Source organism: Canis lupus, chromosome 4, assembly GCF_011100685.1.
Source record: "Canis lupus familiaris isolate Mischka breed German Shepherd chromosome 4, alternate assembly UU_Cfam_GSD_1.0, whole genome shotgun sequence".
Lineage (NCBI taxonomy): Eukaryota > Metazoa > Chordata > Mammalia > Carnivora > Canidae > Canis > Canis lupus.
This window is the reverse complement of record NC_049225.1, coordinates 24,229,615-24,248,423: the sequence shown is the minus strand read 5'-3', so window position 1 is coordinate 24,248,423 and position 18,809 is coordinate 24,229,615. Positions and strand designations below refer to the sequence as shown.

The 18,809-nt window shown below is 36.8% G+C and overlaps 1 protein-coding gene across 5 annotated transcripts in view; it reads right to left on the bottom strand.

Moving 5' to 3' along the window:
• Positions 1-932: 932 nt before the first annotated feature.
• MCU (mitochondrial calcium uniporter) overlaps positions 933-18,809 on the bottom strand; it is a 218,087-nt gene continuing 200,210 nt past the window's right edge. For 2 of the 5 annotated variants that reach the window (XM_038534301.1, XM_038534302.1), the window contains exons 5-8: positions 12,398-12,558; positions 10,346-10,549; positions 4,458-4,574; positions 933-1,574 (exon numbers count right to left, since the gene is read on the bottom strand). In XM_038534301.1, coding sequence (XP_038390229.1) covers positions 1,491-1,574; positions 4,458-4,574; positions 10,346-10,549; positions 12,398-12,558 — 566 coding nt within the window. In that variant the 3' untranslated portion in view covers positions 933-1,490. Of the gene's footprint in view, positions 2,905-4,457; positions 4,575-10,345; positions 10,550-12,397; positions 12,559-18,809 lie in introns of all 5 variants that reach the window. The other 3 variants (XM_038534303.1, XM_038534304.1, XM_038534305.1) reach the window with 2 other exon arrangements.

Here is an 18,809-nt window from a genome sequence, read left to right as displayed (position 1 = left end):
CATTATCTACACTCGTTAATGGATTTAACTCTCCATTATCTATCTCCACTGAAAAGTTTACTAAACGCCTAACAGTGTTGTTGAATATGTAGACATTATTCTTTGAAATCAAACAGTGGCTTAACATTTTCAATCTTATCGTCTTACACTTTACTTCTGTCTCAGGGATGTATTGGTTTGTTGTAGCTGCCAGGAGACTCTCAGGAGATCTCACACTAAATATAGTCAGACATTTAACGTATGCTCTCTGATATGCCTCCAATGGACTAGTTAGCATGTGATATTTTCCTGTTTGGTGATCACTATTTGATTTGATCAAATTTGATAAAATTCTTAAAACAATGAATATTTAATCTTGGTTCATTCTTTTTATGTTTTATTTATTTGAGGAAAGAGAGAGAGAGGGTACTAGAGACAGAGCAGCATGAGTTGGGAGGTAGAGGGGGAGGGAGAAGCAGGCTCCTCACTGAGCAAGGAGCCCAATGCCAGGGCTCCATCCCAGGACCCCAGGATCATGACCAGAGCCACCCAGGCGTCTCTCTTGGTTCATTCTTGAACAACATTCTGAAGTCCAGGAAACCACATTAGGCAATCTGGTGGTCTGATATAATGGAAAAATTCCCTATTAATCAGGATACAAGTCTCAGTACTGCCAGTGGCTTAATTTTAGCTGTAGAAGTCACTTAACCTCTGGTGGCTCTGAAAAATTAGGAAAATACTGACCATCTTAGATTTAGGAATCATTAATGAAATGCCTATTTTTAAAATACAAGCTCTAGGAACCAACTTTAATTTCAAAATGGTATTTCTATAAGAATTAATTTTAAAAGTAAACAGTTTTCCACCTAGAATCACAGGAAAGTAAATTTTCTTGCTGTTGTTGGCTTTTTTTTTTTTTTTTTGGTTTTGCTTTAAAGAAGAAGATGCTCTAATTCAAAAATTGAATAAGTATTTATTGTTCCAGAAGGTACATTGCTTTTTATACATATTTCATAAATGATACAGGATTTTACACATGTTCAATATTTTGCTATTTGTTTAAAGGACTTTTCTCCACATCTTCCCTCCCTTGCCTCCCACACACCCTGAAAGGATTTGCTTGTACATTACACTGTGCTGTTTCTTCTTAAAAACGCTGCACACAAACAGGATAAGTGACTTAAAAATAATTCACATAACTTAACAAAAATAAATGAGGGGAGGGGTTGAACGACCGGGGGGGGGGGGGACTGGAAGGAAGGGGCGACATGCATCCTTTCATTCCATCATGCCAGTGGAAGGGGTGGCGGCAGGAGCAGCAGCAGGGGCAGCGGTCCTGGCTGGCCTTCAACCTCTGCAAGGCACCTGGAGTCTGGGTTGTCATCGAAAGTGTTTCTTTTCATACACAATGATCCCAAAGGAGGAAGAAAATGAGAAAGAACCTCCTTGCCATAATGAGGAGGGGTGAATCATGTGAAAGAAAAAGCCAATCGGCTGTGTGGCAAGCCTCATCATCCTTTCCATCCTGCCCCCACAGTAGTTAAAAACAGGATATTAGACACAGATTCCTTTGACTCTTCAAGTGCAGATGTCATCTGGAAATATGGTAGAAAATATTTTGATAGAGTATAAGATTAATTCTTCCTTCTCTCAATTTAAGATAAGAAAAAATAGGGTGAAGAGGGTAGGCTGAAGGAAGCCATAGAAATGTATTCCTGTATAAAGATAAATTGCACCCTTTGAGATCCACACACTTGATTTACAACTATTGAAGTGGTGGAGGTGGGGCGGGGGGTGGCTCACAAACAGTGTGGAAGTGTGTGTCCTTCAAGATTAACAAAGTCTCCAGACAAGGCAGCGCCATCTGGGGAGCTGGAATGCTGTCACACAAGCAGATCAACAGCAGTGAAATTACTCTGGTTTGAAATGGCTAGAGAGCCATGATTTTTAGCCAATTTGTAAACCTTAACATCTTCCTGATTTGGTAATACAGCTGAACACCCTCCTCTGATTTGGGTTATGGAGGGAGAGGGGACATCTCAGTAGGACAGTTAAATAAAGGAGGGAAGTTTTGCCTCCTCTTAAAGATTAATTAGTAAAAAACAAAACAAAACAAAACAACCTCATGCAGTGTTGCCAATGATTCCTAGATACTGATCCAGAGCACTGGAATATTACAGACATTTAAGAGGTATTACGGGGTAATCCAAAGTGTCAATTATCAAACAGTCTTAAGTTGGTTCCAACTATCATATGGATAAAATTACTGTAACCAACAGGAGTGGGTGGTCAGAAATGGGGCACAAATAGGAGAGATTCCTGGTAACTTGGCAGAGACTGGGTCCAGTTTAAGATAAATGTTAATGACATGGGCTCAGACTTTGTTTGCCACCCACATATCTTGAGGATTTGCTTTTCTGGTATGTTTATTTACTCCTATGTCAAAAATAAGAAAAGTTAAATTAAAAAAAAATTAGAGCTGAGTTGGGTGCTGGTGTGTTACTGTTTTGCTGACCCTGCAAAGAAGATACAAGAAAGGAACACCCCAGCATCCTTTTCTCCTTATGAATCTCTCAACTATATGATGCATCATTTTCATCCAGAAGCTAAGATGCTTGATTAAGACAATATTCACTAAGCCCTTTGAGCTTATGTTCCACAAAGCCTGATCCTTAGATTTTAACATTCCCTTCTTCCCTAAGATCCTTTTTGTTATTGTTTTTTAATTAAAGGTAAAAACCCTCTACCCCGACATGGCTCCCAGCTTCCACCTGCAATGCTTTAATTAAAAAGGCAATAGTTATAAACAGGTGTTCTTTCTGCCAGGATTCAGAGGCTTTTTGCAGATCAATCTTTTTCACCAATTTGTCGAAGGGGCAGATGTACTTGTAATGGGTCTCTCAGTCTCTTAAGGTCCATTTCTGCCTAAAATAGAAACAAAGGTGAGAAAAACTGGCTAGTGAAGCTTTCAATGATATTACTTCTCTCGAGAAAAGGAAATTGTCTTTTCTGCATCACTGTGAATCACAGAAATCATCTCAACTACTCTCAAAGTAAGAGTGCCTCAGAAACAACGGGCTTTAAAGGCAGAGGACAGGGCAGCCCGGGTGGCTCAGCGGTTGAGCGTCTGCCTTTGGCCCAGGGCATGATCCTGAAGACCGGGGATCGAGTCCCACGTTGGGCTCCCTGCATGGAGCCTGTTTCTCCCTCTGCCTGTGTCTCTGCCTCTCTATGTCTCTCATGAGTAAATTAATAAAATCTTAAAAAAAATAAATAAATAAAGGCAGAGGACAGCAAATGGGGACCAGAATGAAGTCTGTGCTGGCAGTTTCAGCTGTCAACAGAGCCTCCACAAGAGGCTGTGCTGTCCATAGGGCAGGACTTAGAGGCTCAAGAATGTGGAGAGCATCTGATATCCCCTGATGGCATTTCTCAAGAGAAAAGTCCTTTTACAGACCTTAACCTGATCCAGAGCTTTACTTTATGTTGCTCAAGACTTTAGTTGTTTCTCCAGTAGGTAAGTTTTTTGTGTAGTGATTTTAAAAACAGGGATGTGCTGACAACAGTGGCACTTTCAAAACTCACTCGGGCTGGGACCTCACCCCTGTGCAGCTGGATTATTAGGCTTAGGGCAGGGCTGAAGCATCTGTATTGTTAACAGCTCCAGAGATAATCTGATGCATTCTCTCTAGTTGAGAACCATCACACAGAGCAACAGTAGACACAAGTCCACTTGGGCCAAGGCAGGAAGACAGACTAAGCCTATTCAAAGTACAGCCCCATCACCAATAAGGGGCAGAGAAGAGCAACCAAATATTACAGAGGATGGAAGAGCTTCTAGAGACTTTTAAAAAATCTCTGAAGTCACGTTAGACTACAGAGAAGAGGAATGAAGACTTATATGCCAAAATCAAAGATATCAAAAGGAAGCAACACAGAAATTTGAAAGACATAATTATTATGAAAAATGAAATACATCAGTCTTTTTAAAAATAGCATCTTCTATTCAATAAACTGTGACTTGTGTCTGGCAAACATTTCCAGTGGTCTCTCTTACCTGGATTTTATTTTTGCCCCATTGCTACCACATGTTAGGTGTGACATCTTTGGAAATTGTTATAAAAAAGATTTTTAAAAAGAGAGAAAAATTAAAATAGACCACTTTAGAGAAACATAAAGAAAAAAGGTAAAAAAAGCTCCACAAATTTCAGTATGCTATGTGAGACCCATCACCTTTTCACTTGCTTGTGTTCTAAAACTTTACAACGAGGTGTCCATGCTAAAATAGACATTTTTATTAACTGAGGAATAATTAATATAGGAAGAGATGGGTGGGATCCTTTTCAGAGTTTATCCATCAAAGCACTATAGTTATGGATAATAGTAATAATAATAGTATAAAAATAGGAATTATTATTATAATATCATACCATATAAAATGGAGCTGGAATTTATTTTTATTTTGGGGGAAAACTTACCTGAGCAATTGCATCCTTGAGTTGATTATATTTCTCTAGGTCAAAACGTGACTTTTTGGCTCCTTTATGGAAAAATAATAAGTATTGTCTGTCTCTGGCTTCTGGATAAACATATTCCTACAAAAATAAAGGAGAAATTAAATTACTAGTTCTTAGAACACTATCTTTACAAAATGAACACTTAGTAACTGTTGATTAGGTTCAATACATGTGCACACATATAAAATATATACAGATATGTGTGCTGTATTAAATATTTATTTTATTTTTTTATTGTGAAACATACATGTAAGAGTACACACAACAAAAATGCACATCACAATGAATCATCATATAACAAACAAGTTAATCATCATCAGATAAAGAAAATCTAATACTGCCAACAACCAGGTAGGCATCTTCCTGCCTGTTCCCAATTATTAATCTTTCCTTCCTCCCAAAACTCATCACTATCTTGCCTTTTATGGTAACTATTTTCTTGCATTCTTTACAACTTTCCAACTAAGCATGCATCCCCTTGCACTCTATGGCTTAATTTTATCTGTTTTTTTTTTTTTTTAATTTTATAAAAATGGAGTCAGACAGTAGGTATTGTACCTCTGCTCAATGTTTGTGATATTCATACTTTTGAGTCCATTTCCTTGCTATGTTAAATTCTACTGTATGACTACATCACAATTTATTTATCCATTTTACTAATGATAGATTTTTGGGTTGTTTCAGGCTCTGCTATTATAAATAATATTGCCAAAAACATTTTGGGGCTTATCTCTTCTGTTGGATGTATACCTATAAGTGGAGATACTAGATCATCATAAGGTATGACTGTGTCCAAATTAAGAAGTGACATCAAACAGGTTTCAAAATGGTGGTACCAGTTATACTCCCATCAGCAGACTATGAGAGCTGCCATCATTCCATGTCCTTGCCAATACTTAGTATTGCCAGTTAAAAAAACTTTTTAGCCATTCTGGTGTGTGTGCAGAAGTACCACCTCACTTTTCAAAAACAGCTTTACTAAGATATAAATCACATACCACACAATTCACCTATTTAAAGCACAATGTTCAATGGTTTTTAGTGTATTCAGGAAGTTGCATAACCATCAGTACAATCAATTCTAGAAAATCTTCATTTTCCCCTCAAAAAATCCTGTACATTAATAGTCACTTCCCACCTCCCTCAACATCTCCAATTCCAGGGAACTATTAATCTACTTTATGTCTCTATGGATTTGTCTATTCTGGACATTTCATATAAATGGAATCATATAACATGCAGCCCTTCATGGTTGCCTTCTTTCAAGGTTCATCCATTTGCAGTATATATTGGTACTTCATTTCTTTTTGTTGCAAAGTAATATTTCATTGAATGGATATGCAACATTTTATTTATCCATTAATAAACTGATAGACATTTGGGTTGTTCCAATTTGACTGTTATGAATAATGCTGTTATGAATATACTTGTACAAGTTTTTCTGTGAACATGTTTTCATTTCTCTTGGAGATATATAGAATTTTCCTGATCACTCATAAGGCTGAGGCCTTTTTGTTTCATCTATTACTGGGCATTTGAATTTCCTTGTTTAGATATGCTTATTCAAATCTCTTGTCATCTTTTTCTATTGGGTTGTCTCTTTTTCTTACTGATTTACAGGCTTTGTTAATATACTCTGGTTATGGATCCTCTGTTGGATATATGTACTACAAATATCTCCTCCCAGCCTGTTAGCTCTTTTAATGGTGTTCTTTAATAAACAGAAGTTCTTAATTTTTTTTAAAGAGTCTATTTATTTATTTGAGAGAGAGAGAGAGAGAGAGAGAGAGAGAGAAACAAGCAGTGGGGAGGGGGCAGATGGAGAGGGAGAGAAGCAGACTCCCTGCTGAGCAGGAAGCCTGATGTGAGTCTTGATCCCAGGCCTCAGAGATCATGGCCTGAGCCAAAGGCAGACATTTAACTGACTGAGCCACCCAGGTGCCCCCAGAAGTTCTTAATTTTAATATAGTAGAATTGGGATCCCTGGGTGGCGCAGCGGTTTGGCGCCTGCCTTTGGCCCAGGGCGCGATCCTGGAGACCCGGGATCGAGTCCCACGTCGGGCTCCCGGTGCATGGAGCCTGCTTCTCCTTCTGCCTGTGTCTCTGCCTCTCTCTCTCTCTCTCTCTGTGTGACTATCATAAATAAAAAAAAAAAAAAAAAAATATAGTAGAATTTATCATTCTTATTTTATTTTTTCTTTTTTTTAATTTTATTTTTAAAAGAGATTTTAAGTATTCTCCACACTCAATGTGGGGCTTGAACTTACAACCTTGAGATCAAGAGTTGCATGCTCTACCTACTGAGCCAGCCAGGAGCCCCTCTCCTAGAAGCTTTATTTTATTACCTTTCTTATTTATTTATTTATTTATTTATTTATTTATTTATTTATTTATTTATTTATTTATTTATTTAAGATTTATTTACTTATTCATGATAGAGAGAGAGAGAGAGAGAGAGGCAGAGACACAGGAGGAGGGAGAAGCAGGCTCCATGCAGGGAGCCCGACGCGGGACTCGATCCCGGGACTCCAGGATCGCGCCCTGGGCCAAAGGCAGGCGCCAAACTGCTGAGCCACCCAGGGATCCCCTACCTTTCATATTTTGATCTATAATCCATCTGGAATTAATTTTTGTTAATTACGGATGTGCAAAGATGGGATCGTTTCACTTTTTTTTAATATGGATATTCAATTGTCCTAGCACCATTCATAGAAGAAGATTCTCCTTTCCTTGCAGTACTATCTTTTTAAAATCAAAAGTTCATTTATACCAGATCTGTTTCCACATTCTCTCATCTATTCCATTGGACTATTTGCCTTTGTGTCATTTTCTTAATTACTGTAGCATTATAAATAAAGCTATAGTCGTCCATGTCCTGTAGAGCAAATCCTCTTACCTAGTTTTCCTCAAGGGTTTACTGGCTTTTACATTTTCATAGAAATTCTAGAAGCAGCTTATTCAAATCTTTTCCCCTCCCCCATCTCCAAAATTGCTGGAATTTTGACTGGGATTGCACTGAAACAGATCAATTTGGATACAACTGACATATTTTAATATTTACTTTTCCAGTCTGAACATGCTTATTCTACTTATGAAGTTTCCTTAAATTTTATGTTTTTCAACACAGAGGTCTTGTACAATTTACTTTTAGATATATTTTGCATGATTTACTTATAGATTATTTAAAAGTCATTTTAAGTTGCATCTTTTAAATTCTCATTTTATAATTGTTTGTTGCTGGTATACAGATATGCAATCGATTTATGTATGTTGACCTAGTATCCAGTAACCTTATGAAACTCACAGATTCTAACCAATTATATGTACATGGCTTTGTATTTTTTTAGGTACAAAATCTTTGAATAACGTCAGTTTTCTTTCTTTCCAATGTTTTTTTTTTTTTCTTTTTCTTCTTCTTCCAGGGATGACTTCTGTTTGCTTCTGCCTGGAATCTATGAGCACTACCACTTTGGGATTACCACTCTTCTAGGAATATCTTAGTCTAATTTGAAGGACTCAGACGAATGAATATGGGCTATGGTTCAGAGAGAACCTACAACAGGTTCATCCTTATTCTACAATGGTAGCCATTAGAGGTTCCAAACCAAAGCTAACTCTATGGTTTGGGTTCTTCTAGACTATCAAGTATGGCTCAGCTTCTTGGTTTCTCAGTCTTACCCTGTTCCGTCAGCATAAATCCCCAGGGGAATAAGCACACCCAACATCAAGTTCACCTTCCTTTTCTTCAGGTCCTTGCATGGTAATTTTTGCTATCTTATAAGCTCTCTAGTGCCTATGGCAGATGTATTTTATGTTTTGTCTAACTACTCTAACTTTTCCTAATGGGAGGATTGCCATACAAGAAGCAGAAGTAAATACTGAATTATTCATGATTGATGATGACAGGTAATGGATTAATAGTAACTAAGGGAAACAGAAATAGAAAAAACTGAATGCCTCACCTCATAAGACATTAAGTCTAGTAGAGGGGTGAAGAAATTATATGTGAATAAATATAATGCAAGACAGCACAGGATACGTGAAATGAGAGGCACAATGTGCTACAGGAATTCAGAAGGACCATTCAAAGTTGGCTGTAGTGAACTGGCCAAAGGTTTATGAAAGATAAGCATTAAGAAACCTTGAAATAGGGATCCCTGGGTGGCGCAGTGGTTTTGGTGCCTGCCTTTGGCCCAGGGCGTGATCCCGGAGACCCTGGATCGAATCCCACGTCAGGCTCCCCTGCATGGAGCCTGCTTCTTCCTCTGCCTGTGTCTCTGCCTCTCTCTCTCTCTCTGTGTGACTATCATGAATAAATAAATAAATAACCTTTAAAAAATTAAAAAAAAAAAAAAAGAAACCTTGAAATATAACAGGTAGAGATGAACAGGGAGAACTTTCCCAGCTGACAAAATGATGAGAAGGAATGAAGTGGTAGAAAACTCAGGGCATTTGGGGGAGTTAAGAATATAATTTGATTTGTTTAGAACACATGGTAAGTACACTGTGGGAATTGACACACCTTTGGAGAAGACAGAGAGCAACCAGTTATGAATATCAGGCTAGGGAGTTTGGACTTCAATCAATAGATAAAAAGAACCTATTAAAGGGGTGTGTATATAAGGAACAGGAACAGGGAAGAGAGGAGAGAGAGAAGGAAAGAAAAAAAGACAGACAGACAGCAAAGCCAAGTCCAGAGCTGTGATTAGACATGACTAATCTGGTTGTTTAATTCTGTTTACACAGAGTAATGAGTATGAGCCAGACATGGGACTTGGTGCTGGATACTCTGGGCAAATGATGGCAGGACATGAACAGTTTATCATCTCTCTTTTCTACTAGACAAATTTGAGAGGCCCAGAAAGGTTAAATAACATTCTTGAGCTTTCATTCTCTCACCCAGAAATAGGCCTATGACCAGTGTTCTAACAACAACAGACACAAAATGCCTATGTTCAATAGCAGCCATATAAAAATATAAGAGAAGCCATTCTCAACTTTCTTTTGATACCTAAGAATAGAGAAAAGGTTTCTCATGTATCATCATTCATCACAAATGTTTTTTTATCAAGGGAGGTTGGATCTGTGTTGGCATCACACAGATAAAAATAAGTAATAATAAGTTCTTCATACTTTCTAAAGTGATACAGGGATTTTCAAGCTATTATAAAAATAACACTGGCAACAAAAATTATTTCTAGATACTGATATTTAATAAGTGAGTCTTGCCTCCTAGAGAATAGGACAGGCACATAAAGTGATTATTTACCTAATTTTCACCTATCTTCCAGGAAGTAAAAACAGTAACAAAGAAGCCTACCTATACTCTTAAGATACTTAGAGATAGCATAGAGTTCAGTTTAAATATCTGATCACCAACTTTCCATTCCAAAAATTCAATAAAACCAAAAAGCTTGAGACTACCCCATCCAACTCTCAAATTAACTACATAGTACACAAAAAGCCAGGCCAACTGGCTGAATAAGCTATCCTGTAGCTGATCATTCTTCTCCTTTGCCCTTTTATCCTATAACTTAGTGTGAATTTTTTCCTGAATTTAATGGTTTATATGGCTCATTTTATAATCTGTGAGGTTCATGAAGTCAGTAGCCATGATTTACCTCCCTATCTTTAGCACCTAGAATAGGGGCTAATACACAATTATCATGCAGGTACATGTGCGCGCACGCGCGCGCGTGTGTGTGTGTGTGTGTGTGTATGTGTAGGATAAAAGAGTGAGTACTTAAAGGGAACTGGCCTTAGAAAGAATATGAAAGAAAAGAGAACTACTTTGACAACCAAAACTTCATTAGCATCTCATAAAAAGTTACTTGAAGAGGAATTCTTACCTGGCGTGTCATTACAAAATATGCATACATCGCCATGGCACTTCCGTAAGTGATAAAGTAGGTGACCGGCTCCATGATGTCCCAGGAATATTCCCACCAGGTAAGCCGGGCCAAAATGCCAAACTGTGTGGCCATGTAGGCAAGTCCACCCCATAGCACCAAAGTGGTCCTCTTCTCAGCTTTTCTGCTAATCTCAATTCGTACCTACGGGGCACACATGATCAATCAACCATAAGGCATTTTAACATAGAACAAATTATAAACTTAAACTGTTCTACATTCACTGAAGAAATAGGGCTCATAATCAAGACATATTAGCCTCTATTCTAGTAAATGCAGATTGTCTTTCTAGATAGCATCTGTAGTTTTTACTGAGTATTTTATAGGAGTAACAATTTTCTTAGGATACTTATGTTTTATGTTTCACCTAGAAGTAGATAAAAATATAGTGAAACTATGGGAATAAGTTAGAGTCAACAACTCTTCATCCAACTACACAATTATCTTCTTTGAGGGCGAGATATGAAAACATGCCAGTGTTCTCTTACTGTAGTATACAAGATTTAATCTATCATCATTCTTTTTTTTTTTTTTAAAGATTTTATTTATTTATTCATGAGAGACACATACAGAGAGAGGCAGAGACATAGGCAGAGGGAGAAGCAGGCTCCATGTAGGGAGCCTGACATGGGACTCGATCCGGGGTCTCCAGGATCAGGCCCAGGCTGAAGGCGGCGCTAAACCGCTGGGCCACGGGGCTGCCCTATCATCATTCTTTACTCAAGAGGTCTGCTAGGGGCAGAACAGCACAGTGAGTCAGAGCATGGACTCTGTATTCAGAATACCTGTGCCCAGGCCCCAATCTGTATATCATCTTCAGTGTCATTACAGAGTTGTTCTGAGGACTAAATAATGGAACACAGATAAAATACTTGCACAATTCCTGGCACAGAAGAAGTATTCAATAAAGGATGATAATTATTTTGTTATAGCTGGTACATTAAAAAATGCTTTCCTTATATTCTGAAAATATCAAATTTAAATCTCATTCTCCTTTGTAACAGTGCAAGTTTAATTTATCACATTTCTAATGGTCTTAAATTTAATGAGAACAACCTTGAGATACATGTTCATTATTTTTAAGGAAATGAGAAAAAGCACAATATTAAGAGTATTTGTTCCCTTTCATAATTTCTGATAGTCTAATTTCTGAAAATGAAAATTTCTGCATCATTAAAAAATGACACACTTACTATAAAAAATCTAGAATTGTAAAAAAGAAAAATAAATCATCATCCTACCACTCCATTACCATTTTGGAATATATTCCTTTTGACATTTTTCCTGTGGTTTACATATACATATATATAAATACGCATAGCTATATGCACAACACATTTAAAAATTATATCATAGGGATCCCTGGGTGGCACAGCGGTTTGGCGCCTGCCTTTGGCCCAGGGCGCGATCCTGGAGACCCGGGATTGAATCCCACATCGAGCTCCTGGTGCATGGAGCCTGCTTCTCCCTCTGCCTGTGTCTCTGCCTCTCTCTCTCTCTCTCTGTGTGACTATCATAAATAAATAAAAAATTTAAAAATCATATCATAGTATACACTAATGTGCACACTGTTTTATAATTTACTTTTCATAAAATAACATGCATATTCTTGTATTAGAGCTATATAATCATTTTTAACAGCTGCATAATATTCCATATAATATTGATCCCTGGCCAAAATCATTATTCACTACACCCACCACTTTTCTCAGTCAGTAATTTTTTCAATTTTTGTTGCAAAGATGGTAAATCTGGTTAAGGGGAGACATTTAGAGCTCGAAATTATATGCCATTATGAAGACTCAAAACTATTCCTTTTAAAGTTTTTTCTTAGCTTTGACTGAAATTTTTTTATAGTTTAGCTCCCAAAACTAAAGGATCAATTTGATTGACACAACTCAATTACCAAAAATGATCGAGGGGGGAGAAAGCAAACATATATGCTTTGGAAAATTACTGTTGAAGAGGAAAGTCTGTGATTTGAATTGGCACCTTTTCCAGGGGAGCCAGTTGTTCTTTGAGATCCTCTAATCTTTCAATAAGCTCCCTTTCCTTGTTTAACTGGTGCTGCTCGATGCACAGTGTAGTATACAGCTGCTGGACAAGTGTCTTTACATCATTCAGTGTTGCTGCATTTTCATGGCTTAAGAGGTCTGAAAAAAAGGGGTTACATTTTTTTAAATGTTTGCCTTAGATGGAGCATTACTATTCCCAAGTCTGTTAGACAATAATAAAAATAAGACAGATTCATTTGCTACAGGGATCCCACCATCAGTTCAACTGAAGGAGAGTGATAGTTGCTTTTTAAGAAAGAGGTATCTACAAATCCTAGAAAGTCAATTCATATTAAGGCAACCTGAAAATTTTGAAGCCAACATATACCTTTATATTCTTAGAAGTCAAAATACTACAAATAAGGTTACAATAGTAATAATCTTCATTAGATAAAAACAAAATTTTAGGCAATACGTTAAAAACTAGCAGAAAGGTTCAGAATGTATCTAATTGTCATGCTTATCAAAATGCTTATCTATAATTTATCTGTGGTCTTGCCATTTTAATTGGTGATATTCCTCCTGTTTAATACCTAAGGAAAAAAATACACAGGATTTCAAATTTGCAAATACAAAAGTATAAATAAAAATACAATTATCCTAAAACTATTAGCTTCCATAAACCTTTCCCCTAGCATACCAACTTTAATTTATTCCTGTTGGGAAAAGACACAGGATATAGCTGTTTGGACCTCAATACCATGTTTTAGAGGGCATGAAGTTAAGAACAATGATTTAAAGAGTAAAATATTAAATTCTTTGATTCAATACCCTTTTCTGTGAGTAGCATGTGTTTCCAGAAATCTAAAAATTATGTTTTGAGAATCTAATAAAAAATCTGATCTCAGCTGTCAAAAGAATAAAAACAAAAAACACAAGAAAGAAAACTTTTGTTTTAAAACCTTATTAGCCTTAAATGAGACATTTTGTTACATACAGCATAAGGTCAGCCCTCACCTAAACAAAAATAAGCCATAGTCAGAATTAGTCATGTATTTAAACTTTTTTCAAGGATATCCTTTAGTACAGTTATCACAGAAATGCAATCAATGAAAAATTCAAATAAGGGTAGCAAATTGGATTAGAGAAGAGCTGATAAAGTAAAACAGGATATAGCACCTAGTAGAGCATCTTGCACACTTCAATAAATGTGTGCTGATTTAATGGAAACAGACAAAAGCAAGAACACTTTGAGTTCTAGAAGTCATCCATGTCAACAGGGTCTTCTTTGCACTGAAGTTGTAGCTCACATTTGCATATGGCTTTACACTCTTCAAAGTTACCAGAAGAGGAAGCTACACTCTAGAAGGCAGTAGCTTGTCTGGAATGTCACAGTGAAGTGATAGAGTCCATCCATGTCTCCTAACTCCATGACTGGAACTGAGTTATAATATTTCTACTAGATCAATAACAATATTGCTCCTGAAAGCTTGGTCCCCTATCAAAAATACAACTCCTTAAGTAGTGATCAATTATCCATGGTTAACAAAATCTCTTCATCTATTTTTATATCATGTTATCCTCACAATAAAAGCATGAGTAAATTTGGCAGCCAAAATTTATAAATGAGGAGTCTGAATCCTAGAGATGAGATTAACATATGTTTTTGTATTAGTTACGGATCTAGTCACTACGGAGGGAAAAAAATAATATAGGCAGTGGTTACTCTCTTTCATGAGGTCTAATAATTTTCACAGGAAGTTGCATAGCTAGCAGGGAATGGACAAAAATCTTCAGACTGGTTATCCGATGACTTTCCTATTGTATGCTCTTTCAATTTTAACTTTTTTTTTTTTTTAAAGATTTATTTTTTGAGGGGGGCAGGAGAAGGGACAGAAGGAGAGAGAATCTCAAGCTGAGCATGGAGCACAATGGGGGGGGGCTCAATCCCACAACCCCAAATTCATAACCTGAGTCAGATGTTTAACCATCTGAGCCACCCAGGTGCCCCTATTTTATTTATTTATTTATTTATTTATTTATTTATTTATTTATTTATTTATTTATTTATTTTTTAAAGATTTCATTTTTTAATTCTTATTTATTTATGATAGTCAGAGAGAGAGAGAGAGAGAGAGAGAGGCAGAGACATAGGCAGAGGGAGAAGCAGGCTCCATGCACTGGGAGCCCGACGTGGGATTCGATCCCGGGTCTCCAGGATCACGCCCTGGGCCAAAGGCAGGCGCCAAACCGCTGCGCCACCCAGGGATCCCCCCCATTTTAACTTTCAATACTATAATGCTGTATTTGTGTAGAAGTCCAAGGAAGGAAGGGAGGGAAGGAGGGGGAAGGATAGAGGAGGAAGAAAAGAGGAAAGGAGGCAAGTAAGCAAAACTAAATATCTTTTCTTCTTTTTCCTAATGAAGTATGGACATGTTAATGATCAAATATGTGTAGATAATCATAATCTGAAAATCTATAAAATTGGAAATCAGACTTGGAATTTGTTTTACGAAATATAAGTCTCTATGAGAATACTGTTCATTGAAAATATGTTAGCTTAAAAATATTCGTATTATAGGTTCTACTGTGTAGAACATTTATTTTTTACACCAATCTTGTCTTTTATGGCTTCTGGGTTTTATGTTATAGTTAGAAAGCTCTTTCTCAATCCAAGTTTACAAAAAATATTTCTGTTTTGATTGTATTTCAGTACTTTTAAATTTTTTCTTCTTCAAAATTTAAGTTTTTGATCCATTTACCCTTTGACACAGTCTACCACTTCCAGGTATTTTTCTTACATATACACTCATAGACTTCCTAAATGACACATATTTAAGATTATTTGACACTATAGTAAATACTATAGCAAAGGATTAAGATTACATAAAAGTCCATTAATAAGTTTCTAGATCCTTTCTTGTCTTTCTGTTTTGTGTTTTGCTGTTTTTCTTTAGTGATATATTTGGATTTTTTTTCTTTTTGAAGTGTTTCTAATCTAGTTTATTGCACTCCTCATGTCTGATTCCTTTTCAATTTTTATTTATTTATTTATTTATGATAGTCACAGAGAGAGAGAGAGAGAGAGGCAGAGGGAGGAGCAGGCTCCATGCCAGGAGCCCGACGTGGGATTCGATCCCGGGTCTCCAGGATCGCGCCCTGGGCCAAAGGCAGGCGCCAAACCGCTGCGCCACCCAGGGATCCCTGATTCCTTTTTAAAACTATTTATTTGAGAGAGAGTGAGGGAGAGGGAGATCATGAGCAGAAGAAGTAGGACAGCAGAGGGAGAGGTAGAAGCAGACTCCCCTGCTGAGCAGGGAGCCCACTGCAGAGCTCTAACCTAGGACCCTGAGATCATGACCGGAGATGAAGGCAGGTGCTTAACCAACTGAGCCACGCAGGCATCCCTGTCTGATTCCCTTTTAACTCTTTTTATCTCTGTGGTAAAGTTCTCAATAATATCTTCCATTCTTTTCTCAAGCTCAGTGAGTAATCTTATGATCACTGCTTTAAATTATCCATCAGATATGTTACTTATATGTTTTGCTTAGATCTCCAGCGGCAGCCTTATCTTGTTTTTGCATTTGGGATAAATTTTTCTGTCTTCTCATTTTGTCTTAGTCTCTGCCTGCCTCTGTGTGTTACAAAAGTCAGTTATGTCTTTTTCTCCATCTACAATGTAGCCTCTTCCCTCCCCTCAACTTTTTTTAAAGATTTTATTTATTTATTTGAGAGTGAGAGACAGAGAGAGCAAGCATGAACAGGGGTAGAGACAGAGGGAGAGGGAGAAGAGGACTCTCCCTCTGAGAGAGGAGTCTGATGTGGAGCTCCATCCCAGGGCCCTAGGATTATGTCCTGAATCAAAGACAGATGTTTAACCAACTGAGATATCCAGATGCCCTACTGTTCTCTCTAGTTGTGGAGTTTGTTCTGTCAGTCTTTATTTTTTTTTCTGTTTTATTTTTTTTTTTCTGTCAGTCTTTAGATTGATTTCTGAGATATTTAGGAGGATTTGATAGGCATCTAGTTGTATTTGAGGGAGATGAGCCTAGGGTTCTCCTACTCCACCATCACCTTCCTCAGAACCCACTCTTACTTTTTTAGCTTCATTTACAATTGTACAAGGTTGACTCAGTCCTATAACAATTATTTTATTCCACAATAATTATGTGGTTCTGCTTCCCCAGTTGAACCTTGACTGATACAAATACTATGTATGTATATATGTATGATATTATTTGCATACAAAGGGGGGGGAATTTATGCATTTATATTTTCTTAAATGCATCAACAATGTCTGTCAGAAAACATAAGAAACTAAAAACAGTGCTTCCTGGTACAGAAGCAGCAAAAGGTGGATGTGGAACAAGGAAAAGAAGACTTTTTCCCATATATACTTTGATTTTGGGAGTTGAACTTTGTGAATGCACTATCTATTCTAAACAAATAAAAAAACTTAATGTGTAATCAGATACTTTCTAACAGCAATGGAAAAAACCATGAAATGATCATTTATAGATGAATCTCACAGATATCCAATTATTAAAGCCCCAGTAAACTCAAGAGAATTGGCTTTATTTTGTTAGATTTTTCTTGTCAGGAAGAACATGGTTCCAAGGTATTATCATGGTGGAAGAAAACATCAACCTCAAACCCTTTGACCTAGAAAAATATGCCCACATATTTGGAGATGAAATTATGAGAGAAGATAAATCTGCTAATGGCTTAACAACAACACTTTTGGATGATCTGTGTATGCTTTACTACAAATGCAATTAGAAATTTTTAATGTTTTTGCACTTAACATCAGTGCCAGGAAATTAAGGTACAGAAAGACAAAGAGATGTGTTAACATAATGGGTATTAAAAGTCTTAGTTACTAGAATGGTTTGAGAAGGACTTTGGTTGAGTCTCTGATAAAGTACTTATTGTTTTTATTTGGTTTGCATGTTCAACCGTTTCTCTCAAGTCATTTACATCATTAAGAGAGAAGCAAGGTTTCCAGTAGCCTCTGGATGGATAAATGAGGAAAAGGGCTTAGTGGTACCAATCAAAGTGATTCTCCTTAGCACAATAACTTTCAACAACCAGTGATTTAAATTATATTCTCTTCCTCCCCAATATTAAGTCGAAGGCAGTTAATTATTATTTCAACATGGACTGAGATAAAAGACCTTTTAAAGTACTCTCTTTCCATAGGCCTTCCTCTATTTTATATTTAGATTAGGTTTAAAATAATCTAATTGCTAAAACAGTTACTCTTCTAATCCTGTGGGCAGAGGGCAATCCAGCCATAGCTATGGTAATCAAAAGAATGTAATGATGCTTCCAGCTAGACTTAGTGCTATGACCTGGTCCCTTGGTTTCATTTCAGGTTTTTTCTGCCTCTTTCCATTCAATTTTGAGGTTAGGTACAAGGGTTGTTAACACTTAAGTATCTGTAATACTTACAGACTGTCAATCCCACATAAAGGTTAAATAGGCCTTTATTAGATCCTCTATCAATACGTCCTTTATCCTCAGTGCCTGATGGAAGTGTGTAAAGTTCAGGTTTTCTAGTACACAACATACAGCATTTTTAGTTCTAAAGTGCCACACATCACAGGGAAAAGAAAAATAGGAGAGAAGTGAAAGTTGAGAGGGGGGCAGTGAGTAGAAAAAACTATTTCAAAACTTAAAAAACTGTCCTGGAAAAGTTCCCCTTCATTAATTCTTTTATTAGATTTGTTCCATCTGCTCCGTGGGTATATATAATCCTAGTGTTCCTCCTCATCATTTGATCCCTGAGCCTTAGTACTTTCAATTGCTTTTCTGTTTAGCCTTTTCACTATAAAAGAGTTCTAATGTGGGGAAGAGGAATATGCCTACTCATCTGCATGACTGCCAACCTTCTTAAATACAGAAATTCAAACAGCTCTCTTGATGCAGCTGAAAAAGACTGGTAACTTAGATGCCAGCAGTATCTTCCTCATACAGGGAGAGGAAGATAATATGATAGAAACAAAATTAAAATCTGTTTTATGTATCATCAAAAGAAAATGGTTTTCTTTACTATGTTTTTAAAAGATCTTTATAAAAAATTTTAATTCCAATATAGTTAACATACAGTGTTAGTTTCAGGTGAACCTCAGGTGAACCATATAGTGATTCTTATAACAATATAGTAACACTTCCATACAACACCTGGTGTTCATCACAACAAGTACAGTCCTTAATCCCCATGACCTGTATCATCCATCTTCCCATTCTCCTTACCTCTGGTAACCATCAGCTTGTTCTCTTTAGTTAAGAGTCTGTTTCTTAATTTGTCTTTTTACTTTGTTCATTTGTTTTTTCTTAAATTCCACATGAGTGAAATCATATGGTATTTGTCTTTCTCTATTTCATTTAGCATTATACTCTCTAGCTCT